The sequence below is a fragment of the Branchiostoma floridae genome, chromosome 18, assembly GCF_000003815.2.
Source record: "Branchiostoma floridae strain S238N-H82 chromosome 18, Bfl_VNyyK, whole genome shotgun sequence".
NCBI classification, from domain to species: domain Eukaryota; kingdom Metazoa; phylum Chordata; class Leptocardii; order Amphioxiformes; family Branchiostomatidae; genus Branchiostoma; species Branchiostoma floridae.
The window spans coordinates 14,179,818-14,207,415 of NC_049996.1; the positions used below are offsets into that span (position 1 = coordinate 14,179,818).

The following is a 27,598-nucleotide window of genomic DNA, read 5'->3' on the forward strand; positions in this document are numbered from 1 at the left end:
ATACACACACAGGTAATATGCCGTCCGGGAGCTGAACACCATCCACACAAGTAAACACTCCTGTCTTTGTTGCTGAACACCATCCACACACAGGTAAATATACCTGTTCTTGGTACTAAACACCATCCACACACAGGTAAACATATTTATCAATGGCGTTGAACACCTTCCACACACAAACACGCCTGTCCCTGTTGCTGAACACCATCCACACACATACCTGTCCTTGGTGCTGAACACCATCCACACAGGTTAACAGTATCCACCTAAACGAAAGACATTCAGAAGATTAATTGCCTACTGTGGACCCAATGTCTGGAACAACCTACCGCCAGACACACGTACGGCTCCAAGTCTGACCTCCTTCAAATTACTCTTCAAGTAAAAGAAATGACCAAAACGAATGGACACTGAATCCTGAGCTTGCTCTGCATGTTTTGTATGAATGATACATGTTGATAGAATGATTAGGTCTCGCTGTAATCTGTATCTCAGTCTGTAATATTTTATGTGACCCTTGCTTCTCCTATGACCTGAATAAAGGTCCAAACAAACGGGCGCTTTCCCTCTACTGATCACACACACACGCAGAGGCAATGATGCCTGTCCTTGGTGCTGAATACCACACATGCATGCAGGCACACAAGCACCCCCCCCCCCCACACACACACCTTCTGTTCTGATATACACATAAGTGGAAACCATACGCGTGTTGTACTGTCCTGGGCATGGTGACCCTTTTAATTCATTCTGAATCTTACGTTTTTTTTCACATTAAATGCAGGGCTTTGCACTGGATAAAACACACAAATGCTGTTAGAAAAATCTCATGAATTATTTCATTGCATACCAAACACAATTCATTCAAGTTATATATACATGTACAATGAAGAACATATTGATATACAAGCATCATATTTAAAAGGGTACTGCCCATATTTGCATACCAAAAATTATAATACAAAATATATTCAAAGAAAAATAATGTAATATAAACATTTTGCATAGTTTTTCAATTCTCGTCTTAACATAAGAAGGCAGTATACTTAAGTCAACATGATTGCAAATTCAATCAGTATATTTTTGCTTTGGCATACATGAAAGGTCTCTCTTAATGGACGGATAAATTCAACTCACTCCATGTCTTTGGGAATAGTATATTTATATAAGCAAGCTATAGGCAAGGCTTTAGAAAAGGTTCGGCACCATTAAACACACAATATATGTACTGCTAATTCACTGAAGTTTTTGGCAATTTTGCAGCAAGGTAAACATCAATAAGATCACTATGTCTTCATGATCATGGTCAAAGCAATCAAAGTAATGCAAAAATCTGAGAATGTGATTGAAACTTGATGAGTTTGAGGCAAGAACTGACTGCAAAAGCTGTCAACATAAAAGTCTGCTGCAAATACTAGTAATCCATAAATTACAGTGTATAATCCTCTATGCAGCCACTACAATTGCAACATAGTACCTGTAAAAAATTCCACAACTTGTCACCTAAACATAGATGTTCCATCTATACAATCTCTTTGTACCCATGTTTAGTCATAATAATTTGAAATCATACAATGGAGTTTTGAACTCTTTTAATCTCCAAACTTTGTCTTTCATGATACTATGTACCACATATTTATCAATACACTGCTAGTTTAGTAAAAGCTCACTAAATTAGAGCAAATAGGAGAGCAGAAATAGTTTCTATCCATTGACATCCTTGTCCCCCTCCTCGGTAGGAAACTGCAGTCCTAAGAGCTGCAGAAGTTCAAAGTAAGAAAAGGTAAATGCTGGATTGAGGTTCTGTCCATGTTCCAAGTTGCTAGATTCTGATGCTAGTCCTCTCTGGAACTTAAGCTTCTCTTCCAAGATGGCCCGTTCCTTCGCCATCCGTTCTGCAAGAAGTCTGGCCTCCTCCATTCGAATTCTTGCCTCTTCTTCTTCTCGTATTCTTCTCTCCTCCTCTTCTTTCCGTCTTCTTTCTTCCTCTTCTCTCTTCTGTCGTTCGTACTCGAGACGTTCCTCTTCCTCCATCTGGGCCATCTTTTCTTCTTCTTCTCTCCGTCTCTCTTCCTCTTCCCTCGCTCTTTCTGCTGCAATTTCTGTTTCAAGCAAAGACAAGGACATACGTTTTTTAGTTACCTCTTCACTTCAAGTACCATTATCTTTTTTGTATGATAGAATGTACAAAATATTTTTCTGTCTGACTATCTAAAGGGAAAGTAGTTTCTTAAAGTACAGGACAGGATAACAAAAAGTGCAATAGACAATGAACCATGACCCACAACCTGAGGTACATTTTTTGTATCCAAACGATTACAACCCAGGGCTCGAAATGCTGGGTGCATGTGCACCCAGGTGCACCCAAAATTGGAGCTGTGCACCCAATTTGTTTCTGTGGGTGCACTGGTGCACCCAAATATTTTCTTATGTTTACGCATGTTAAGATATAAAAGTATACTACTAGTCTAGTATACATCATATTCTTGACATCTAAGTGTTAAAAAGATTATAAAAATGTCTGTCATGGTACTTGTTTAAGAATTTAATAGTTTGTAATTATGTTTTGTAATTAGTTTTTCCTGACATTATAGTTTACCTTATGTGGTGCACCCAAAAAAGTTTTGGTGCACCCAATTTTTTAAGCTGGGTGCACCAGTGCACCTAATCCAAAAAATGAATTTGAGCCCTGCAACCTTATCCAGTAGCACTGTTCTTAATGATAAGAAATTGGATGTCCTTACACTGGGGAGCAGATACTCTGACAAGCATAAAATTCCAATTGACCAGGGATGCTACTAGATCAACTGTGACCTCTCTGACAGTAATTTTGTTCCTCAGAATGCACCATTTTAACTTAAAATTCTCTTAAACTCTGCACCATGGAGGATGGATGCCACTACAATATATCACTTGCCATGGCTCACTAAGAAATTTGGACTCCCTGTAATGAAATCCTAGCTAAAAGCCTTACTTTGTCTGTATCAGTATGTGTAATGTATGAAGAAACAATCAGCCAAAGGACCCCAGTATTAACAAACTCTACAAAACAACATTTCCTTGGTCCCTTGAGTGGTTGTTGGAGACAAGTTTGACAGTATGTAGAACAAGGTTGACTGTATGCAGTACAATGCAAACTATCTTCCTACACAAAGGTATACACAGATTAGATTTTCAACGACAACTGTCACCTATTTCAGGATCAATACTGACGGCCAATCATTTCAGGACGTAAACTCGCTAGAGGTGTTGGAAGAACGTTCAGCATTGTACTATGACTACTACCAACACAGATGAGCTATGATTACTACCAACACTGATGAGCTTCCATGATAATTTGCCTGTATGTGTCAGGGTTGGACAAGTTTTCTAAAATTCACTTGTCCTATCGGGCAAGTACATAAAAGATTTACTTGCCCGAACCAACTTTTCACTTGCCTGACTAAATGACTAAACAATCTAAATGACTTTTTTCTATGCATTTTCACTTCCAGCAATGGAATTATTTTAACATTGCTTCTATTCAACTGTGTTGACCAATGTTTGATGCCATAACTAAGAATTTACAAGTATATCAAAATCTCACTCATGGAAAAATCTTACTTGACCGATTGGACAAGTGGAGTAGGACATTCACTTGCCCGATAGGCACTTTCACTTGCCCGGGACAATCGGGCTAGTGGACTTGTCCAACCCTGTGTGTTCATGAGGATCTGACTTACCAGCTTTGCGTTGCTCTTCCTCCTTCTTCTTGCGCTGCATCTCGGCCATCATGCGGCGGTACTCGTCCTGCTGTCTGCGCTCCCTCTCCAGCCGGGCGATCTCCGCCTGCCTCCTCTTCTCCTCCTCATCAGCCTGCTTCTTCTTCTCCTCCTCCATCTGCTCTTTCCTCCTCCTTAAAGAGAAGAAGAAGGAAGGGAAACATTATAAAGAAATGTATTTTGTCCGTGAATAGTTTCATCAGGTTGGTACGTCACTGAATAAAGAGACTTGTTTTACACAGCCATTGCTTCCTCCATCTGCTCTTTCCTCCTCCTCAAAGAGAAAACAGAATATTTCAGATGGAAAACTTATTGATGAAATGCATTTTGTTCTTGGGCTACAAGGGTCCATTGTCATTTTCACCTTCACAAAACTGTTACATCTTATTAAAGATATAGTTCATACTTTTATTCAATGTATACAGGTAGATACTCAAATATATTTGGCATCAATTTACATACAGATGTGACTTCAAGACACTGTCAATCTTGTATAGGACTGTTTAGTCATAATTTTTATGAAGTAGGGTTTTAATATACATTGACCAACAAAGACAATTTAAATACATGTTAATTAGCAATCACTGATGAAGAAAAACAAACATACTTGTGTTCTTCATCTCTCCTCTTCCTCTCATCCTCCAACTCCTGCTTCATTCGTTCCTGCCGTTCAATCTCCTCCTGTTCCCTTCTCTTCTGCTCTTCTCTCTCCTTCCGTTTCCTCTCGACCTCTTCCTTCCGTTTCTGGGCGGCCGCGGCGCGAGCAGCCTCTCTCTGGGCCCGCTTCTCCCGAGCAGCTGCCTTGGCAGCTTCAGCAGCCTCCTCGTCTACTCCATGGTCCTATGGTGAGGAAAAATAACAAACATTCAAAAAATGCTGATACTTCATATCCATTGTAACAAATCAAACAAAATATTAATATACATAACATATGATATCATGATATGATGATATAGAATACAAAGTCTTCCATATATTTTTGAACATCAAGAAATTGCCAACTTTGTGATGTGAAATCAAATATCAGAACAATCCATCCAGACATTCTCTAGTTAACTTGCTGACAGACATCTCTGTGACACAAATAGCCATAACTAGAACTATGCCTCAGAGTCTGTTCCACAGAGGTTAAACAGATGCTAAAATATTTGAAATCAAACAACTATTTACTATTCTTTTGGCATCAGTTCCCTGAAGTAACATTGTAATTCCAATGAAATCAATGAAACAACTACTCTTAAAAGACAAAATCTTGATACTATTAGTTTCTTGCAAAGTTGTCTTAATTTTAGTTGTTCCCTTACCGCCTCTGCACTGTCTTCACTCTTGGTGGAGGGGGGAGCGTTGACTGTGCCGAAGGGTAGCGGCTGGACCAGGGCAGGCGTCGCCGTCTTCTCCGGGGAGGCACGGGACGGGGTGGCCGAGGGTATAGATGCTGTAGATAAAAAAACAATTAACTTAAGAACAGTGTACCGATTCAGTCAGTCATATTGGCTTATCAATAGCATCTTTTCTAAAATCAATCAGTAAACCTAGTCTAGTAGAATCATAAGCTACACAAAGTTTTTTTTCTGAAATTGACTCCTGCAATGCCAGGAAGAATTTCCATATTATCTGTTTGCAAGTTGGAATATTGTATGAGTGTAGAATTTGTAGCATAAAGCAGTCTATAGCATTTTGACTAGAGGATATACCATAGATGTACAATATTTATTTATTGTAAACTTATGTTTCTGGCTGAATATTACTGGATTATTGGCAATTACATCAATTTTTATTAAAACTTTTTTTTGTGCTTAGATAAGCAAAGACAAGCAACTATAGGGTCACAACCACCGGATTTGTTGCAGAACTTCATGAAGACAACAATTGATGGATTTCCTTACCTTTTGTGGGAGACTCCGATGGCGTTTCTTCTTCCTCTTCAGGTTCTGGCTCAGGTTCTGGTTCGGGCTCAGGTTCAGGTTCAAGCTCCTCTGGCTCGGGGGTTGGTGACCTGACAATCTCTTCCTCCGGTGCAGGCGCCTCTTCTGTTAAACATAACATATTTTACATATTTAGAATCTTTAATATCTCTTGATTTTGTTAATTTGTACCACTATCCTTTTATGCTGTATGATGTATGTGATAATACTGTGTCTAGAAGCCCACATGGGCTGGGCATCTAAAAACGCAAGACACGCAAATAAATTTTCAATCATTCATTTAGTATAAAGTTTGATTTTTACTTAATGGTTCAACTTTTACCAAACAAGCAATAGAACAGTCTGTATCATTCTATATTCAAAACTACAAGACATACATGTATGAAGTGTTGCACATGGCTTGTAGAAAAAAAATGTAAGTATTCATACAGATGAGTATAGACACTCAATATATAACTGCCAAAAAATATAATTTATAGCTCTTGGTGGCACATTGATGTTGCTACATGTATATTGGCGCACCAAATTTGTGTGTTTTTTGGCACACTTTTGACAGGGGCTTTGTAAACTTCACTGTCTGGGGATGTTATATAAAGTGCTTTTTTTAAGGGCACAACACCAGGGGCATGACAAGTATGTAGCTTGGAACCTCTTGGTTCTAAGCCACACCAACACTAACAAATAGAAAAGGCATTTTATCAGAGTATTCTAGATATTTTCTGGCCTAAGGGAGGTATACATGTGATCATGCTCCTACCTTCTGCCTCTGGAGCAGCTTCTTCAGGTTTCTTCTCTTTTTCTTTCTTTCCTTTCTTCTTCCCTCCTTTCTTGGCAGGTGCTGCTTTGGTAGCTTTGGGTACAGCTTCTTTCTTAGGGAGTACGGGCAGAGGCTCCTCAGCTTTCACTTCTGTCTTGGGTTGACCTAGAAAAGAAAATTTTATTGTATGAACGACCTTTGATTAAAAAAAAAAGCAACCAAATGGTTGAACTAAATTTTGTTTCACCTTTAACCTAATCATATAATTGTAGCCTTCGGCACCAGAGTTTGTAATCATGGTTAACTGGTTATGCAGCAGATAAAATAAAGCTATTAGTAAAACTCTACAGAAAGAAACCTCTAACAACTCACTTTAACTTTATGTTACACTAGTGGGTCGTGATTACATTCCATACTGTGTTCCGGACCGTATTATAACTTGGTTTATCACATGGGTTTCTACTGTTATAGCGCATGATTTCATAGAATGATTCGAATGCGCTTCGACTGCATCAAGTACCATGTCTGGACGTTAAATTGCTTTATTTTGTTCTTTGTTTGAGGATATTAAATTTCCTGGTGCATCTTGCAGTGAAATGTGTGTTTTCTCAGTTTTCATGCTGTAATAAGTTCACATACCAATGACAAATGTTGGCCTGTCCTCCAGTGAAGAATGACTCTTTGTGCTTTTCCCACTCTTGGCTGAACCCTTGGCGGACTTGCCTGGTTTCTCAGCCTGTTTTACAGAAGAAACAAAGTTAAAAGTTAAGCACAATGACAGTCATAATATATACAAGTCATCTGCAACTAAGTATTGCAATCACTGAAGGATGAAGCATGAAAACGTCATCCACTTTTGTTTTGATGATTCTGATAATTTAAAAGAAAATTCAGATATATTATTAATAATAGCATTTTATCAATTGCTTTTCCTATACAGTCAAACCTGTATTAGGGGCCACCTCTACAGAGGGGCCACCTGTCCATAGTGGCCACTTTTTGTCAGTCCCTTGGGTATTTTATCTACAAGTTGCCACCTCTATACAGAGGCCACCTTTCTATAGTGGCCAAATTTGTCCGGTCCCTTGAGTGGCCGCTATAGACAGGTTTGACTGTATATCAAAGTTGCGCATTAAGTCTTAAAATACTTAAAATTTGAACACTGTGTGGAAAATATGAACAGTGCAGAAAACTTTCAACAAGTGACGAAAAAATTTGTGTTTGAACTAAGAGCAACGCTGTGACTTGTTGTATTTCACCCTATTAACATTTTGTAGTTCTCTTTAATAATCAGTTACTATAGGACATTCTGACATCTGTTAGTGCTTTAATGAACAGAATGAAACTGTGTGTTCACCACTCCAGGCCATTTCAAATCAACAGGTGCCCAAATGTATGTCAAGAAAATGTGCCACGATTATGGAGAAACATTTCCTACCATTACAACCTCATAGGCAGCATGTATGTTATACCAGCCTGATCAACAGTTAGTAAACAAGATGATCGTTAGTATTAAATTTGACACACTGACTAATGTACCGTATGATATCTCAAATGGTGAATGGATGTCAGATGCCACATTAAGTTAAAATCAACGTATAACTGAATAAAATATTATTCTGAATATCTTATAATCAATCTAATAGTAAAAGAGTGGCATACATTGTATGTAATGCTTGCCAAGAGACAAAGCTTTCGAGTTGAGACATTCATACAGTCAAGCACTATGAGTATATGTCATAAGTATTAATAACATTTCTTTAAAAGCCATATATGAAATAATGAATTGCCACTTCAATTCCAACAGGCTGTAGTCAAGATTTTACTTCCACGCAGCACTAACATTGAACTTGATGTGTACATGCAAAGTTACTGACATTCTTAAACAATCTTCTTAAAGTGAAAGAGCTACTTTTTTAAAGTGAAAGTGCTGACAATGATTAAGACATCTTATGATGATCATCTTACCGGAGGTTCAGGTGTTTCCTCCTTCGGGGGTTCTGGCTCTTCTTTGGCAACTTCTTTAACGGGTGACTTGGGCTTCTTCTTCTTCTTACTTTCCTTTTCCTTTGGATGTTTCTCTGCCTTGGCTAAAAAAAAACAATGACGAAAATTTGAATGAGTGAAGTTTCTTGGACAGAGAATCTTTCATTTGAGTTCTAGTGACATAAGAAATGACTTAATAGCAATTACTGATTCAGAAGCAACTAGATCTGGTTTTGGAACGGTCAGACATTTCAGACAACAGTTGTCATCTTTGAATTCGTCAGTGTCAATATCTGAAAGGTCTGACAGTTTACAAAATCATATCCAGATCCTTCAGTAACTGCTATTTGGCATATCCTATGACCAAGATTCCTAACCTTCATCGCCATAAGAAATAACACCAAAGAAAAACAGGTATGTACATTATCATGTAAGATGTACATGTATAGGAGGGAAAACAACCAGTTAGTCCTACAGTTAGTCATGTTAGATTTAAGCAATAAGTACATTGTAAGACAACAAAACAAAGTCGTAAGCATCCTGATAAGATTAATCCATTGAAGATCTCACTGAAAGAGTCATAAGTGCATCGGTTAGTTGGGTTGCTCTTTTTTGCCTTGGTTTAGACCACAAAGTCAAACATACAGCCAAGACACCTGCTAAAGTAAAAGATTGTTAATTGCTTTCAAATTGTTAATTGCTCCAATCATTTGAGTCCGTGAATGGTAGAATGTTAGGTAGCCAGGACTAGTGGAAAACACCAGTGTAGGGTGGGTACACATAACTGCCTTCTCCAAACTTCTGAACTCTTCACAGGGTGTTGCATAAGTTCTTGGTGAAATGACAGGAATGAAATGAAATGAAATATTGTACATGTAGGACTGGTGATTTGAAAATGGACACTTTTGCAACACACTGTGAGTTGAACCATCCTGACTTTCCTTAAATCTGGAAGTCAGCAAAGCTTTCAAAATCTCTATAACAAAAGGCAGACATGTGCACCCTCCCCACATGGGTTCTATTTTCTACTACCTGGGCTTTCTTTCTCCTTCTCCTTCTCTTCTTTCTTAGGTGCTGGCTCCTCCTTTGCAACAACTTTTTCCTTCTTTTCTTTGGCAGGCTTTGGTGTCTCTACTTTCTTGGCTGGCTCTTCTTTCTTAGGTGGCTCAGCCTTCTTGGGTGTCTCAACCTTCTTGGGCGCTTCTTCCTTCTTAGGCGTTGGTTTAACTTCCTTCTTTGTCTCGGCCACGGGGGCAAGCGGGACTCGAGCTTTCTGTTCATCTTTTTCGGGTTTCTCTTCTTTTTCTGGTGCGTCGGCTTTGCCATAGTTTGTGACGTCAGGCTTGAGTGGTTCGCTAGGTTTAGCTGCTGGTTTAGCAGCTGGTTTGGGAGGTTTCGGGGCTGTTGTTTTGACAGGTTGAGCAGCTGCTAGACTTGGCTTGCCTGCTCCGGATAAAACAGTAATTTTAAATCAAACATGAAAATTTGAAAACAAACTTTATAACTCTATGCTATTATTTTATTCTTAAACTGGACTCCAACATTATCTACCATACTGTTTAAGTGGATTATTAGCAGCTGCATAATGGCCACTTATTAGTGCATGACGTGTAAACGAAGGGTGACTTACAATGTAGCAAGAAAGTTCATCTGTGTTCAAATGACATTATGACAAAACTAACTTCACATTAGCCAGCACTGAGACGGGGGGCGACACAGGTTATCTGGCACCTACTGCAATCCAGTGTCACCAATGTTATGTCACAGAAATTGCAGTAGATGGGACTCCATTCCATCAGCCAAAAATTTGGATAAGTCCCAACTATTTCAGTGTTGGGTACGTTCAAAGATGAGCTTTTTCCTGACTAGACTACACTTATTTGACAAGCAATCTGTTTCATCAGACTTGGTCGCTGAAAAGGGATCGTGATACTAAGGAAAAGGTTCAGTACTCACTTGACAATTCACTTGCTTTTGATGATCGTCTGGACCGGATGATGTTCTTCCCTGTCGCCTCGTCTCGGACAATCTCGATGTCTTCAGGAGTCAGAGACTCGTCCTGAAGCTGCTGTAGAGTGTCTGCATCAACCTCAAAGTCTTCTCCTTCCATACCAAGGAGAGCTGAAAGGATATAGAAAAACACATTCAGATATGAAAAATACATCACACACTTTTTGCTTTATTCTTGTTTCAATTTCTATGACATTGTGGACTTTTTTTCAAACATGCAACAGTATGCGAATGAAGACTCATCTGTATTTGTAGAATCCATAGTAGCTGTTGCTACATAGTAGTTTGAGCTTTGTTCTAACACAGTTCAAATTTTGCAACTGTGCAAGAGATAGTATGTTTGAAATACTTGTACTTGAAAATCTGTTTAAACATTGAAAAGAGAAGGAACAAAATGAGATATTTTTTTGAGATAGTTTTTTGAGATATCTTACCTGTATCAATGAAGTGAAATTTTTACCTAATATAGTATATATCAGTGTTATGTCATACCTGCTTGTTTTTTCATCTCCCGAGCGATTGCCACCAGCGGTCCGGCCGATCGGCTCATCTTATGACTCAGCTGGCCGGCCTCGGGAAGGGGTCCGAGTACGTCCACCTCAATCTCATTCCCCTCGCTGTCGTGAACCATTTCCTTCTCCCGCTGCTTCGGCTGGGGGTCGGCCGATCGTGCACGCGGCGGGAGGTCCTCTAGTCTCACCATGTCGTCAACCTCTCGCCATAATCTGGCAGCAACCTGGAAGTAAACATGTACATTCATTTGATTGTTTAATATAGAAGGGAACCATTTGCTTTATATACACAAAGTGCAGTATATTGTACTTGCATCTCATTCAATATCTCAATATTGTACGTTAACTTCTTTCTTGACCAAGAGAACAGTGCTGACATGTCGTCAAAGTGCTATCAATGAAAGTTACACGTATTGAACAAGAACTGAACTGCTAACACCAGAAGTAATATTGAAAGTGCACACTCTGAGTACTTACCAGAGCGTCTGTGCCGAGGTCTCTCCCCGTCCCTTGTTTCTGCAGAACGGCAGCAGCGATTGCCGCAGCGTGCTCACGCAGTGACTTCTGGGAGGCAGCCAGGGACCCCTGCGACTCACGGTCGCTTGCTTCTTTAGCCAGGGCTGGCCAGTCTTCTGAAAGAGTTGAAAGGAAAGTTATGACAGAGGCATTTTTCCAATATCTTTAGATTCTTTAAGCTGACCATGTAGAAAGTCAACTTCAAGTTCAACCGTGAAAAAGATTATACTCTATACAATGTTATATTGTATGAAAAAGATTCAACATCAAAATTTTGCATTGTCTTCTGCATCCCTTTTGATGTCAGTCAGACAAAGCTGACCACCCCTTATGTGGCCTTACTTAGTAGCTCCCAAACCATCAATTTTGGCTGATTTTCCAGGTTAACAGCACAGTCGGAATCAAACTCACGGCTTCTAGTTCCAGAGGCAGAACCATTTAAACTATTTAATAGATTCACACTACATTGACAGACAATATTAAATCAAATACAAATGGCGGTTTACAACAATTTTGAAAGATTTTTTCCCCATCATTTACCTTCTTCCTCTTCCTCCTCCTCTTCCTCCCCCTCATCCTCTATAGGAGCCAGACTGGGGGCATTGCTGGCCAGGTTAGGGTTACTCACAGAGCTCTTCACAGAGCCCTTCTGTGAGCGGGAATCTTTGTCCTCCTCTGATTTCTGCGACTTCGAGTCATCCGACTTCACGCTACGAGCCGAGAGGAAGGCAGAGGCATCGAAGTCGCCACTCGTGACATCGATTTCTGGGGAGAAGACAGAAGACATTAAATAATCACTTCAAACTATAGTTTAATTGTAACTTGACACACTCTACATTTTGGACCACATTGAAAATGCTGAATCTAAGTATACAAGTAACATGTTTGTGACCACATCTGTGAGCTATGACACCTGTATATGTATCTGTAGCTATATAGCCGGTATAACCGTCCTTCGGCGTAACGCACCAGCTTCGCAGGCACGCGGCACAGCAGCAGCTGGTTGTATTACACTGAACGACCCGTCACACCTAACTAATCTATCTGCAAGCGTTCTTTAAAACCTTTAAAAGTGTTCACCTATGATGCAATGCAAGGTAAACCAGTCAGAACTGTCGTGTTGAATAATGCACTTTGCTGTGTACAGAGAATTTTGTTATTCAGTGACTTGCCAACATGATGAAATTGTTCACAGAAGTCTTGGGGGTGAACTTGTACAAATGCAGGGCTCGAAATACCACCTGCATATGCACATTAGTGCAGGTAAAATTGGAGCTGTGCAGGTATTTCTGGTGTCTATCTGCACCTAATTGGGTTTTATACTTAAATGTCACATGATGTAGGTGTATGTGGATTGTTATTAGCTGCTAAGTATAAATTTTAAAGTAAAAGTAACAATGATTCCTGAACAATTTTAGTATGATCCATACTGAAATTTAGTGTGGTGCAGGTAAAATTTTTCTGGTGCAGGTAATTTTCAATGTTACCTGCACCAGTGCAGGTATGCAGAAAAAAGGATTTCGAGCCCTGAAATGTAATAACATAGTCCCAGAAGAAGTATCTACATTAACTTAAAGCATAAAGTATAAAGTTTAACTGTACCTTGTCTTTTGGAGTAGCCATAAATCTTAGATGCTCTTTGTGACCCCAGGGAGGGGCCAGATGCCACTGACTGGATCTCAGCTGGCTCTTCCTCTCCTTCTGACATGTGACCAGAGTCTTCTGACATACGGTCATCCTCTGTACATGGGGAAGGCAACGTTTTATTACTTTAAAGCATACAATTTTTTTAGATTGACACACTTATTATAACTAACTTGCTCAGGAACCAGACAGTTTCTTGGTAGAATATATAGCTCCTTTGCTTTTAACTGTATCATAAAGTAAAACCGCTCAGATGACAAAATAATGGATACCATTATGAATATGATGTACCTTTAAAAGAAAGAAGACTAAACTTTATCTAACACATCTTCAATCAATTTACAGAGTACGAAGTCTCTCAGTTATTTGAACTGTCGGTTAGGTAAAGTTTTTTTTTTATAAAGTAACATGTACGAATACAACAGATGAACTCTCATGTTAGCATTATGAACATAGTATAAAGTGTAACAGATTTAACTCCTGGGAAAGGAAATTATGAATATCATTAGATATTATTAGATGCCATTTTTACCTCTGTCTTCCTCCGGCTGTTGTGACCTCCCAGACTCAGACGCAGCTTTAACGGACCCTCCCACACTGACCACCTCCCCTCCGGGTGCAACAATGACACTCCCCCGAAGACTACTCCGCTGACTTCCAGCCTCACTAGCAGCTGTCATGGGAGAGAAGGAGAAAGTTTGATAACCTTGTATTACAATACAACAACTATATGGGCGCAGCATTTTTGAGAATGGCTACAATTTAATTGCCATTTTCACACACACACAGAAAAATTGATTCCAAAGATGCAAGCACTGCTGTCGATATTGGACCATCTAGTACTGTAGTAATGCTATAAAGAAGTCTTTTTTGTATTTTTTATCGAGTTTTCTATGTGCAAGGCCACATGAACCACTTCTTGGACCTGGACTAATGACTTCACTGTAGGAGCATCTCTTCTCCCCAAGTCAGAAATAGGCAGCTAGACTAAATAGGCAGCTAGAGGTTACAAAAAGATTTCCTGTCTGTGTGATACAGCATCAATGATAACCAAGAGGGAAAAAGTTTGACAGATGCACGATCATCAACTTTTACAACAAAGGTGAGACCTACCATCTTTCTTCTTGTCCGACCGCCCACTAAACTTGGCAGCCCGACTGCTCATCTGACTCCCCCTCATGGACTGGTGGACGTGGGAGGGCGGGGCACTCAGGCTGTCCTGGCTACTCTTCACACTGGCAGCATCTCCTCCTGGGGATCAATGTAACATGTTGTAAAGCTTGAATACACAATATTAGGCATGCAATTCTACAGCACATATAGCAAACTGATCTCCATCAAATAAATCAACATAAAAGACTGTCTATGAGAAAGATTGGCAAAATGTACAAAGTCATGTACGTAATATGAACTGTACATTTAAAAAGCCACTATGGTACTACTTTAAGCTGTCCAAGGTATTGTGCACAAAGTCATGTACATGTGTATGTATGTTTTGTATATGCATGTGTGTGTGCATATATGTCTGTGGGTATGTCTAGATCTGTGTGTGCGTGTCTATGTTTGCAAGCACATGCATGTGTGTCTGTGTGTGCATGTACTGTACGTGTATGTGTGTGTGTGTGTGTGTATGTTTGTGTGTGCATGTGTGTGTGTTTGTCAAAAACACACTCAGGTAATTTGATAAAGATCACTAATAGGTACAGTTTGAAATTGTTGAAAAATAAATGAATGCTGACATACCCGCTATACTGCCATCCCCTATACTCCTGACCACCAGACTCCGGTTGCTCTTCTCACTCCCAGACACACTAACACCAGCCACACTGCCGCTGCCTCTCCTCTTCCTACTGCCATCTCCTACTGACTCTGCTGTGGAAACAAAACAGTCAAGAGTCAGTCTTCTCACTCCCAGACACACTAACACCAGCCACACTGCCACTGCCTCTTCTCTTCCTACTGCCATCTCCTACTGACTCTGCTGTGGAAACAAAACAGTCAAGAGTCAGTCTTCTCACTCCCAGACACACTAACACCAGCCACACTGCCACTGCCTCTTCTCTTCCTACTGCCATCTCCTACTGACTCTGCTGTGGAAACAAAACAGTCAAGAGTCAGTCTTCTCACTCCCAGACACACTAACACCAGCCACACTGCCACTGCCTCTTCTCTTCCTACTGCCATCTCCTACTGACTCTGCTGTGGAAACAAAACAGTCAAGATTCAGTCTTCTCACTACCAGACACACTAACACCAGCCACACTACCGCTCCCTCTCCTTTTCCTGCCACCATCTCCTACTGACTCTGCTGGGAAACAAAACAGGAGTGTCAAGATTCAGGCTGTAATGCAGAGTATCTGATGACAACAATTATCATGGTATTTAACAAATGAAATTTCCCAACATTTTGCCATAGGAACAAAGCAGTTACACTCAAAGCACAACTTTTCTTATTAAAATGTGCTTTCTTCTTTGTAGAACTACGATTTGCACATGATTTAACTGCATGTTACCAAGCTTTTGATCGTGATTTAGTAGCATTTCAAACACGATTCTCATGGCTTTTGCACGAGAAAAAAACACATTTAAAACCTGGTAAAACAAGTCGGAAGGGATGTTGCTCTACATCTGTACTGTGAAAGTCAGACCTTTACCTGCCAAGTTAGCCAGGTTTTCCCCCAGGCTTGCTTGTGATGGTTGTTTCTGTGGTTTCGGTTTTGCTGCTGCTTTCTGTTCTGCCCCTCTTGGTGTCACTCCACCTCCCTTTGGAGGAAGTGTCTTTTTCGCCTCCTTTTTAGGCGGTGCAGTGTCCTCAGCAGTCGGAGGAGGGGCTTCAATCTTCTCCACTCTCTCCCTTTTGGGAGTGGGAACTTTCCCGATGACAAATTTCTCCACTTTCTTCCCGGAGGAAGACGCCTTGGAGGCTGGAGTCTCCTTTCCTTGAGGAGCAGAAGATTTTGGCTTAGGAGTCACCACAACAGACATGCGTTCTTCTGTTCTTTCTTCCATCTCTTCTTCTTCTTCTTCATCTTCTTCATATTCCTCATCATCTTCTTCTTCATCTACATCTATCTCATCTTCTTCATCATCCTCCTCTTCATTTTCCTCCTCCGGCTCTTCCTCTACTACTTCCCCTATCTTACTACCGAGAGAGGAACGAGCAGAAGACTTGGAGCGCTTGCTGGAGTGTTTCTCGGATTGTTTCTCGACCGCGGCAGCCATTTTCTCCTCCTCCTCTGCTCGCCGAAGGATCTCCTCCTCATCCATCTGTACCCAGCCATGTTCATCATCATCCAGGGACTCATCTGTGGTGCCTGTGGGTTGGACAAATTAATATCAGATTAGATGATGATGTATCTTAGAAACTTATGGAAAAGTTTTACCTGTTTTTTCTGTAGCTAGTAATTGGCTTTTTGTTAAAACATACAACTGTTACAGTAAAGTTGAACAAATCGGCCTCGTAGTAAAGATAGAATTGTCCTGAAAATTATCACAATCATTTACAATGATTGCAAAAAAAAATTATAGAAGAAATCTTATTCAAAGTATGTACAAGTCATGGTCATTATTGTTAACATGGCATGAAAGTTACTGACAATACAAAAAACAGGGTTTTTCCCAACACTATCAAAACCAAGAGCTATGTCTAACACTAGTTATAGCAGAGTTCCATAGTCTGACAAGGAGTTAAGCCAGTGCAGGTATCACATTTATGGTGCAGCATTCATTTACACCTTGAGAGTATTGATTAATGGATAAAACATCTTTGGCAGTATTTGTACTCACTTTGCCACGGCTCGAATCCAGTGTTTGCCATGGTGGCTCTAATCTCAGGCCGCTCCTGCAGGGGGGTGCCCTTCTGGGGGGTACCCCCTCCAAGGTGGTGCAGGGGGGTTGGAGGTTCCATTGTGATGGTAGGAAGTTTCTCTGGCACTTTGTCTGACACCTGATAATTGCACAAAATGACAAAATACATCATTATGATAATGTAAACCAAATTAACCCCTGCCAACAATTACTTAAGATCTCTAAGTGGTACAATGAAAGATAGATGAAACATGGACACCACAACAAGCTGTACTGTTCATAAATTCATGAAAGTTTTTTCCTGTTTCTGTCAATTTTTGAGTGCAATTATTCATTTTTTTTTATTGTCTTCTGTCTATACATACATTCTATATTGTTCTCAATCCCCTCTATAAACATTCCTGGTGGTTTCATTGTACACAAAATCTGTCTGACTAAAAAATATGGAACAAAACTGACCTCTCTAACAGTCCGGTAATCCACACTGCCCCTCTTTATCCCCACCTTGATGGGAGGGAGGTTGGGAACACTCGATATCTCACTCTGTACCTCCGCTAAATCACCTTGGAAAACATCTGTCTGGTACCTGGGGGAAAGAACAGAAAACAAGTCAGCAAAAATCATTATGAAGTAAAGAAAAAAGGACAAAACTTGGGTATGTTTTGTCATTAGTATTTTCTAACATTCAAAGAACATTATCAATGACTCGCCAAATAGCAGTTACTCAAGCAACTGGATATGATTTTGGAAACAGTCAGACATTTAAGATAGTCAAATAGGAATAAAATTAAAACAAAGAAAAAAAGTCAAGACAAGGTTGTCTTCCTCTCCTTTGCATATAAATTCATAATCATAGTTAGGGTATAAAACCTGCACTCCAACAAAATCTCAGTGTCATTGACAAAAGGTAGTGAATGCTACCAGACACATCTTAAAGTGTCCAAAATCATATATATATATATATATAGTTGCTTGTCTGACAATGAGTAACTACTACCTGTGTATTTGGCATATCTTATTACCTGGATGTCTAACCTTCATAGACATACAATGACTCACCCAGTGTCACTCTGCTTGGCCATCCTGTCCTTGGCTATAGGAGGCAGTATGGGTGGAAGGGTTCCCTCGAAAGTGGTACTGGAGTACTGCCTAGAGGGAGTGGCTCTGCTGTGGTCTCGTGTGGACAGGCTGGGAACACTAAAGTGGGTCTCTCGGCCGGGCTGGGTGGATGCGATGGACGCTCTTCTCATGGCTGGAATAGCAAATGGAACTTGATCAGAAACATTTGAGGTGTGATTTTTATTATTTGATACAACTGAATTGTTTAAGCTTTAAAGCTTTAAAGCTGCAGTGAAACAGCCAAAAATTCAAAATATTAATACGAATTCAAATGGAACTTCATTAGAACACATTTGAAGGGTGATATTAATTATTTACTACAACTGAATTGATAAGATCATCTGAAACATTCACAAAATTAATGTACTATGATAATCAGACTTTTTGTCTTTTTGTTGCCTTCCTTCTAAACAATCAAATTCACACAGCCACACAGGATTGAAATAGCATAAAACTAGCAGGTTGAAATACTCTTCAGCTACAATTGCATATGTTTGAAATTACTGTTTTACACTAACATGAAATATTCCATATATATGCATCATTATCTTAACACATGTGGTTAGGTTGACATTGTAACATCAGAAGTAGAACTCATAACTGGTGTCAGAAGTGGGATTGCTGCAAGTATGCTGCTGGGTCTAAAAAAAATGGGCTGACAACATTTTAAAGCTTTGTAGCATCCCTCCTGCTGACAAAGGAGCAAAAGAGATGGAGGAAGCTCATAAAAAAACACCACCATGCAGTATGCAGTGCCCCCACAACCGGGCAGTGATGGGTTAAGAGACCCAGGATGATGCTGAAGATGAAGACATTGTGTAAGAAGAGGAATCGATGTGATCTAACTTGTACAAAGTTGGGCAATACAAACTTACTAGTTTCTGAAGTGAGTCCGCTTCCCTTCAGCATCCCAGTGTAGTACTTGGCATGTGAAGGGTTCGGGTTCCCCTCTGTACTCTCTGCCTCGGGGATGTCTAACGTCAGAACGCTGGCGCGGCGGTTAAAGTTTGGGAACGTGGGAGCCGGTCTGCTCGGTGGTTTGGTGGAAGTGACGAGTGACTAGAAAAAACACAGAAATGGATGATGTGAATGGATGGAATTTGTAAGTCACTCTATGCAACAACAAATACATTTTCCATGTCACTGTGGATTCCTTTCTAGCTTATCTGCTTTTGGGCTTGGCTAAAGCGATAAGGGACTAGAAAAATAACATGAAACTAGATGATCATCACAGTGAATGGATGAAATTGTAAAAACACTCAATTCAACACCAAATACATCTTCCATATCCCATGGCCATTCTTTTATAATCTAAGATTCTAAAAATTTGCAATAAATCATAGAGGTTGCTTAACCTAATAAATTGTCAAAGTCAATAATATGCATCCAAGCTATTGCTTAGAATAAAACAATAGCATTTACAGTTTACAGCAGATCTTAAGGGTAAGTTGTTTCAAGTTTTACCTCAATGGCCCTCCTCATGTCCACCTGTGTTGTAGTTGAGGCGTTGTCTTTGACCTCATCATAGATATCTTCTGGCTCCCCTCCCTCACGACTGGACAGCTGGTGTGCGTATGCAGTTGCTAGCAGCTCTGTAAGAACCTAGAATCACAATGAAAAATACATGCAAATCAATCATTATTATAACAAATTATAGTGTTAGAAAGCCTGGCAGAACAACATCTCTGACTGGACGTCCCTCAGCCTACAGGAGAGGATAACCCTGGCTAGGGAAAGACGAACCTGGAGGCAACTCTCTTCTTCGTGGCCTTATCCCCCCAACGACCTGGAGGTCAAGGGACTAGGTAGGTAGGTAGGTAGGTAGTGTAAACAGTTATACAAACTGCAAACAAAGTATAACTCTACTTAGTATGGTATTGTATTGTAATGTATGTAAAACCATTTAGCCCTACAAAGTAATTGAAATGTTGAAATAAGAGTGTGCAGTACTGATTGAAAACTGACAGTAACATTATAGTATCATTCCAGCTGTTACGGTATCATTTTAGTAGTCACATTACAGTTTTTATTTCAGCTCTGTAGCTTTACTAATGGTAAAGTTAACACCATTGGTATACTAGAACTGTTAGAACTGTTAACTGAAGAACTTAGCAGTGAAACAGATTTTAACTTTCAGTTTTATATTTTTGCATAGTATTACTATTAGATACCTCATGTTTCTCCCCTAGTCTGAGCTCGTTGTATGGCAGTTCCTTGATGTTCCCATCCTCGTGTACGACAGTCTTGATCTGTCCGAAGGGGCTGGGGTGGTGGGGAGGTGACACCGGGCCTATAACAGACTCCTGGTCAACCTCCATGGCTGAGTCTGGGGTACCACGGCCTGAAAATGAAGGCATTTCCACATTGATATCAATAACAATTTTCTCGAATGAAAACCTAATTTTTTATACTGAATCATCATAAAGGTTACCATAAATACAACCATGGCAAAAAGAACTTTTCGAAGATCATTTCTTGGAATGAAAGGGACAGTTATCAAGATTGAATTGTGCACAAATTCAGGCTTTAAACTTTAGAATGAAGACCTACAAACAAATGGTCTTGTGAACACTTGTTGGTGAACACTTTACTTGTGTGCACAGTCACACATCTAGATCACATCATAACTTGCCTGAACATGTGTTTGACAAGTTTTGGTTCTTATAAGACTAAACCAATACAATGTCATAATGCTTTTTTGATGAAACTACGGTTTGAAGGGCTGCTACCCACCAGAATCTATCATGTCGGGTTTAACACGGTAAAACTCGTAGTTGCCAAAGTTTCCGGGAGACTGCATCATGTTACGGTTGAGACGGTACGGCGGAGGGATGTACGACAAGTTCTCGTAGCGCCGCTTGGTAGACAGACTGTGTCCGAAGGGGTTTTCTCTGTACAGCGTCTTGTCAGATACCCTGCCTATAAAAGAAAAAAGACAACATGGTATTGATTCATTTTAATTTGTATATTACTGTAAAGGAAGAAACGTTTGTGATCACTCAGTGGTTTCATGTTCGTGGTTATAATGAATGAATGAATGAATGAATGAATGAATGAATTTATTGATCAACAATCCTACAGGGTACAATGTATGGCAACCAATAACAACTAATAGCTATACAGACAATATAATGGAACCACCTCTTTGCCACAAGCTTAAAACCACCATAAAACATGAATGCATATTTTTCTCCCTCCATGAATAAATATGTAAATCCCCATAGAATTAAATGCAGTTACAGTACTAGTACAATTGAATAAAAGAGTCTGTTTTAATGTCCTGGTGCCAGGAAGATTAGCTACCTACAAATTCTGTATGGTAGCTAATTAAAGAGCTAAATAAAGTATCCAAGTATCCAAGTTTTTATAATTCAAAATCCCTGTGTAACATATGAAAGGACGATACCTGATGACTTTAACTTGTTGAGCATGCTGTCATCCCAGAGTCTGGACCAGTTGGAGATGTATCGTTTTGCTGAGAACCCTGGCCGCACCTTACGAGCCCACAGATCTTTCTGTCGATGGTGCAGGAATTTGAGATACAACTCCTCATTGGAACCAGTCTGAAAGGAAAACAAAACATCTGTAACTCAAATGACTTTTATGGAAAATTCTCCAAGTTCAACAATATATGAGTAGGCAAAGGTTAAAATGTTTTTATGTTGAATAACCATTTCATTAAAAAATATTCAAATATAATTATTAGGTAAAGTTTCACATTTCTCTTTTAATGACTCTTGATTGCAGCTGATATTTTGTTCACACAGATTCAAAATGGAAATTGAAAACAATTATTTATAATATCATATTGATGTTTTCATTCAAAATAAGACTCTGTCTTACTGACTTACCGCTTTGCCATACTGTAGGATTGCCTTGCTTAGATCACTAATATTTTTCAGCTGGAAGGATTCTTCTATCTCAGAAAGTCTTCTCAATTGCCGAGCCCTTCTTTTCCTCTTCTCCACCTTGCCTTCGTGTGTCTTGTGCGCTAAGTCCTCAGAGTACAGTAACAGTGGCCCTTTCCTGGTGCTAAATGTCCGTGGCACAGTGAGAGGGCTGGAGAAGCGTTCTGTATGGGCTGTTGTTGCCCCGCGGACGGACTTGGTGTGGTGGGTTCCCCGAGAAAGCTGTCGGCTTTCGATCGGTGGCAGGAAAAACTGATTCCGCTGCTCCTCTGAGGGGATGTTATGATAGTCCTGTACAGGCAAATGAAGGAACTGTTTATAAATAATAGATCGTGAAGAATGATTCTGATAGTTAGCATTTGGGGTTGGAAAAAGAATTCATCTGTTATATAATACAAGTCAGAGCCATTCCATTCAAATTGTCAAAGAGGTTCCACTAGAAAGTTTTTACCTCCTTGGTCACAGGCACTCAAATAACTTTTTTTTCAACTCAGCCCTTCCCTTTTCTTTCAAGTTACAACATTGTCAAATGCACCACCCAACCCATTTGATCTTTTAAAAAAGGTTTACGATAATCCCCATTACTTTTGAATGGAATAGCCCTTTCCAATGTACATTTAGACTCTATATTATTTTATAGTAAAAAGAATACCACCACCACTATAGTGCTGCCACCAACCACCATCACCGCTATATAACAGTGCAGAGAATGCTCTAAACTTTCAATATGGCATGCTGAAATATAATATGCCAAGGGTTCATGCATTCTTCTCATAGAAGCTTGCATGGACTCTAAGTAAGTCTAACAGAAGATGCTAAGTTGTGGGAAAAAGAGGCTTGAGAAAACTATTTTATCCAGATGCCCTTAACGCATTTCTCTAGAACATTCCATTTGGAACCTTCGAGAAGGGATAACCTGATCTGAATTTTGTCGACAAAATTACAAAGTCGACTGTAAAAATCCAAAGTCGTACATCCAAAAGTTTCCAAAAGGTCCCGTCTTAGAGATATAGGTGCATCTGGATATAAGAGATTTCTCAGTAACATAGTATTAGAACTAAGTGTTTTGCTAGTCTCATGCCATGTCTAGTGATGAAGCAAGGGGGTAAAAACCATGTCTAGGGTTCCGAGCGGGTAGGAGCGGCTGGTCTTGTGCTTTGAAGCTTTCCGTTTCCTCTTGCAGTACTTGTGGCGTACTTTGAATTGTGGGAACATATTATAGTAGTCCTGGTAGTGATAGAAAGGAAAGCCAACCTCTTAATACTAGCGTATGCACCTTGCAGCGCAGCAAACAAAAAGTACATTGCAATAGTTAAAACAAAACAAAAAGGATCGGAGGAAAGCTTGCAACAGCCACAAACTCTGCAAAGTAAGCTTGTTGAATGGATCAAGATCATGTTGAATACTTCATATCAGATAAAACAAGTAAATATCGTCTTCAAATTCAGTATTTTACTTTACAAAAGCTTCAAGTTTGTATGTCTTGTACTCCTTTTTGTTAGAAAAAGTTCTGTCTACCAGTGCCTACCAGATTTAAAGCTTACTGTATAGCATTGTTTGGTGCGTCGCAATTTTGCGCAACAAATCTAGGCAGACTTTGGTAACGCTTAGACGTATTCAAGGGATCTACGCACAGTGACTCAACAATTAAGTGAAGGTAACATGGCACCAACAAGTCGAAGACACTAACACCATGTACATTGTGTATGGGCTACCAATCAAAGTTACTGGTTAACCCGAGATTTTATTCCAAATTGGATAGTCACCCTAGACGGTTAAATCCACGGAAAGCTATGAATAGGCCAGCGAAAGCTGTACTATAGAAATTGGCACCTTCCGTCCACTCATAGCCATACAGTTTATTCATACCCCCCATAAGTAAACAGTTAACAATGGCCGTCCGTGTCATTTGATACCACCTACGGAGTCACACTGCATGCAAATACACAAAACAGGTGGCGCTGGAGCGTGCAAATAAAGGGGAGAAAAGACGCTTATGTTTTCGCTCTTTCTTTTACACTTTGGGTCAAAACACTAAACTTGTTTCATGCTCTTTGCTAAGCTGATTACAATGTCTAGAAATAACCAGATTTAAGGTGTGATCCTCCTAATTTTAGCCCCCAAAAGAGACACACTTTGTTTGCCTTGTAGCATGGCAACGAAGATGTTAAATACGGTAGCAACGTCAGCAGTGAAAGACAACATGGCCTCCTTTTTTTCTTTCAACGCTCATACTAGTCATAGGTTAATTCACTGAACAATATTGCTCACAAAACTGGCTGAAAGGAAGAATAAGATTCACCTGTCCAAAGTAATTACAGGATACAAATGATGAAAGGAGAAAAGTAAGAGTTTAACTAGAAAAACACTGCGGGTTGCATGGTATGTTGCTCACGTATGGGCTGACGCCTGGAGTTGTTTTGTCTAAGGCCAACCACTTATACCTGCATAGAAGTCCTTCAATGAGCATTTTCTTTCAAAACAGACTTAAAGTGAGAGGCCTTTCTTTTCCTTACAAGCTACAACTGTCACTAAAATCCTCAAATCCGTTGCAAAATTGGATTGCCGCAAGATGTATACTATAACGAGGACGCATAGCCCATCAACAAAACCGATTGATTGAATTGTCCTGTGAAAGTTGCGGGAGAGAATTTGCCAATCATGCTCTGCATGGCCGAGCGCATATAAAGGGGTTGGTGCAACTTGAACAGGTGTGCCTTGTGCACGGAATCTTTCCCATTTCACAGCCGGAGGATAATGTGTTTGACCAGTTACCAGCGGGCTTTGAGCCCCGCACACTTGAGTACACTTCTCCGTGCCACTGGCCTTTATATTTATAGCCACTTCAAATCCATTAGTCTTGGCAGTTTTTGCAGGGCATTGACAAATGCAAACAGTTATGGTTCATAAAAAAGGTGACTGGGGAAATTGGCAACACCTTTGGAATATAACATTAATAAAACAAAAAGCTTGCCGGAATTAGTAACATATTCAAAACTCTTTTGTGATTGTTGTATTCTGCTTGCCGTCTGTAAAAACATATTTTTTACAGCTTCTGTGTTTTCAGACTTTGCTGGCTTTTATTCTGATTTCAGTACTGTTTTCTCATCACTAAGTAAATGTACAGTAATTGTTTTCTTATATATGTAGCTAGCATCAGCCAAGCTTCAAATATTTTATGGACAATTAGACATACTTTTCTTGACTGTCTCCGTAATGCTTGTACATGCAGTATTACAACAGTTTTGACTTTGATATACTAACAGTAGGGAATCCTATGCTTTGTGTATTACAGTAATTTTAATGCTATATAACACACCATCTCTTATGCCTTGTGTTAAGTTGTAAAACCTGTTTGATGTTGTTTGGGACAATAACAACAAACAACAGGATAAAACAATAAATCTAGATACAGCTATAAAGTAATGATTATACAAACCACATGTGATATCTTTCCCACACCACTCTGAACTTGTCGACAAAATAAACAGAACCTCGTCATGTTTAAATATTCCCTGTATTAATGTCAATATGGAACTTCCGCCGTGATTTTTGTTCTGGCTTGACAAAAAATGGTGCTAAAGACGATGTTTTGATTTTTAGGTCCAAGTTTACATTTTTCCCTATATCTTTTCTTGCACCTGAGCAATCTTACAAAACGTTAACTGTTTGTGAAACCTCAAAATAAGACTTGGTGGAAACATTTACAGGCTGTTCTTCTACAATCTTAGCAAACGAGAATCAAATTTTGGGTAAGAAATTACGGAAGTTTTTCGCGATTTTTTACTCACCTCGGGCTCCAGAAAGACATCTACTTTTTCCTGGCCGTTCCCGGAGACTTGGCCGATCCCGCGGCTAAGTAATGACAAGTTCAGGTTCGACATTTCGTCAGGAATTGCGAGGAAAGTCTGGTTAAAAATCGCTCAGTGTCGTCTGACAGCGTCCATCTTGGATGTGCAACAGGCTCGCTCCTTGGGACGTCCCGTGTCGGAATTTACCTCAGAAATCGTTCAAATTTCCTCATAAGTGGAGAATTCTTGCACCAGGCAATGTCCAAACATCCCAACTGTCCTAAAATATATCTAAAGTGGTCAAAACTTGAGGAATTCTACGCCAAAAACGGGAAAATCGCCGGTCCTATCCGAGCACTCACCACACTACCCCTCGATACCCTGTCGCCATGATGTTTCTAATGGTTGCCAGGGTGTCATGTGACCTGAATGGCGTCTTTTCATTGGCGGAAAGTTGATAACACCTGTCCTGGGGCGATCAACACACCTGAGTGAGCCAATTGTTCGAGCAATTTATCTTTGTCCTAGATAATTACCAAGTGTTTGTTCTCAAGGACCATAAACACAGCAAAATATTGGTTTTGTTTGTCAAAAGCTTGTAAATGCTAAAAGTCAGATGTTTTGCCGTATCGTTCATCGCAATACTAGGAAACGGTGAAGATTTTGCAGCATTAGAAAGACCTACTTTAGTACTTATCATTATGAAATTACCAGCGTGGTACTTAACTCTAATCTCATTTCAGTCTTTCTTTTGTTGCATTTCTTTTATCCACTTACATACTTAAAAAGTGCATTTCGACCACTTATATGCTCAAAAGCACACACGACATAGTTATAACCGTATTTGCGTTTGCAATCCATGTTGACAAAATAAAGATGGCTTTTACACGAGTGTTGATGTTTTTGAAAAGTATGTGTGGGAACATTTCACGTGGAATATTTTGTTTGTCTTCATAACCATTGTGCTGGGAAATAAAACCCATCAAACTATATTGCGGCAACAGAGCTTTTCAAGGTCCGCATTCCTCTAGTTTTTCAAATGTTGACAACTTCCACGGTCTCATCTTGAAGTTTCTTATATAGTTTACAGGACCAAAATCACAATCTTTCACAACCAGACTCAAAAATCATGCATTACTTCATTGTAATTGATTTCTAGAAGAGAAGCTAGCAAATTTTTGACGCTCTTTACAAATATCTCTTGTAGATATAAAAGACAGCTACAGCAAGATTCACACCTAATTCAGTTTTTTTTTTGTATCATGACAACAGCTTGATCGGGCAGCAAACTAGTTAACTCTACTCTTATCTAACCTCTACTAGGCTCCCCTGGTCATCGGAAAAACAATGGAAATTGGCCAAATAGACCGAAAGCACACCAGGTCGCAAACTGTACTCCTCGGTCAACCAACTCATCTGGTGTGTTTTCCGTCTATTTGTCCAGTTTCTGCTATTTTTCCAGCGACCTTGGGAGCCTGATAGAGGCTAACCCTTATCAACTACAAAAAAAAATGTAAACGTTATTGAATTGTACTTAACAATTGCCCATTCCCGACCATCAAACGTGGTTGTTTGGCAAAGGATCAGCTCCAAATGTCACGGACGGAAGGCTTTATTTTGGTTGTGCATACCTTACACTGTTGCCATAACCGGGGTTCACTTGGTCTCTATGGCAAGACGCGGGTGTGGAGAGTGTCAGGTTTCCACCTGATGAAAGAGCCACCTAGCGGAATAGGATATACTGTTTCACTTGGTCGTTTGTCTCACTCCAAGCAAAGGTGAAGGACTGCAGTGAAGCGTGTCGGGGCTGTGTTCGGACAGAGAAACTTGTTCTTGGTTATTTGAGTAATTAAATCAATCCG

At 39.8% G+C, this 27,598-nt stretch overlaps 1 protein-coding gene across 1 annotated transcript; it reads right to left on the reverse strand.

The window, feature by feature from the left end:
• Positions 1–1,682: 1,682 nt before the first annotated feature.
• LOC118405443 (titin homolog) lies at positions 1,683–26,150 on the reverse strand. Its single transcript, XM_035804943.1, has 29 exons — positions 25,737–26,150; positions 23,059–23,172; positions 21,889–22,236; positions 21,444–21,600; positions 20,771–20,956; positions 20,209–20,378; positions 19,502–19,639; positions 18,913–19,096; positions 17,978–18,170; positions 17,378–17,504; positions 16,898–17,057; positions 15,766–16,425; positions 14,855–14,983; positions 14,225–14,362; positions 13,644–13,784; positions 13,070–13,207; positions 12,008–12,232; positions 11,429–11,583; positions 10,932–11,175; positions 10,386–10,550; positions 9,462–9,872; positions 8,412–8,533; positions 7,083–7,179; positions 6,444–6,608; positions 5,648–5,791; positions 5,066–5,196; positions 4,369–4,601; positions 3,723–3,895; positions 1,683–2,102 (listed from the first exon to the last, which is right to left on the reverse strand). The coding sequence occupies exons 1-29, from the start codon at positions 25,827–25,829 to the stop codon at positions 1,705–1,707; spliced, it is 5,739 nt and encodes a 1,912-aa protein (XP_035660836.1). The 5' UTR covers positions 25,830–26,150; the 3' UTR covers positions 1,683–1,704.
• Positions 26,151–27,598: the final 1,448 nt, after the last annotated feature.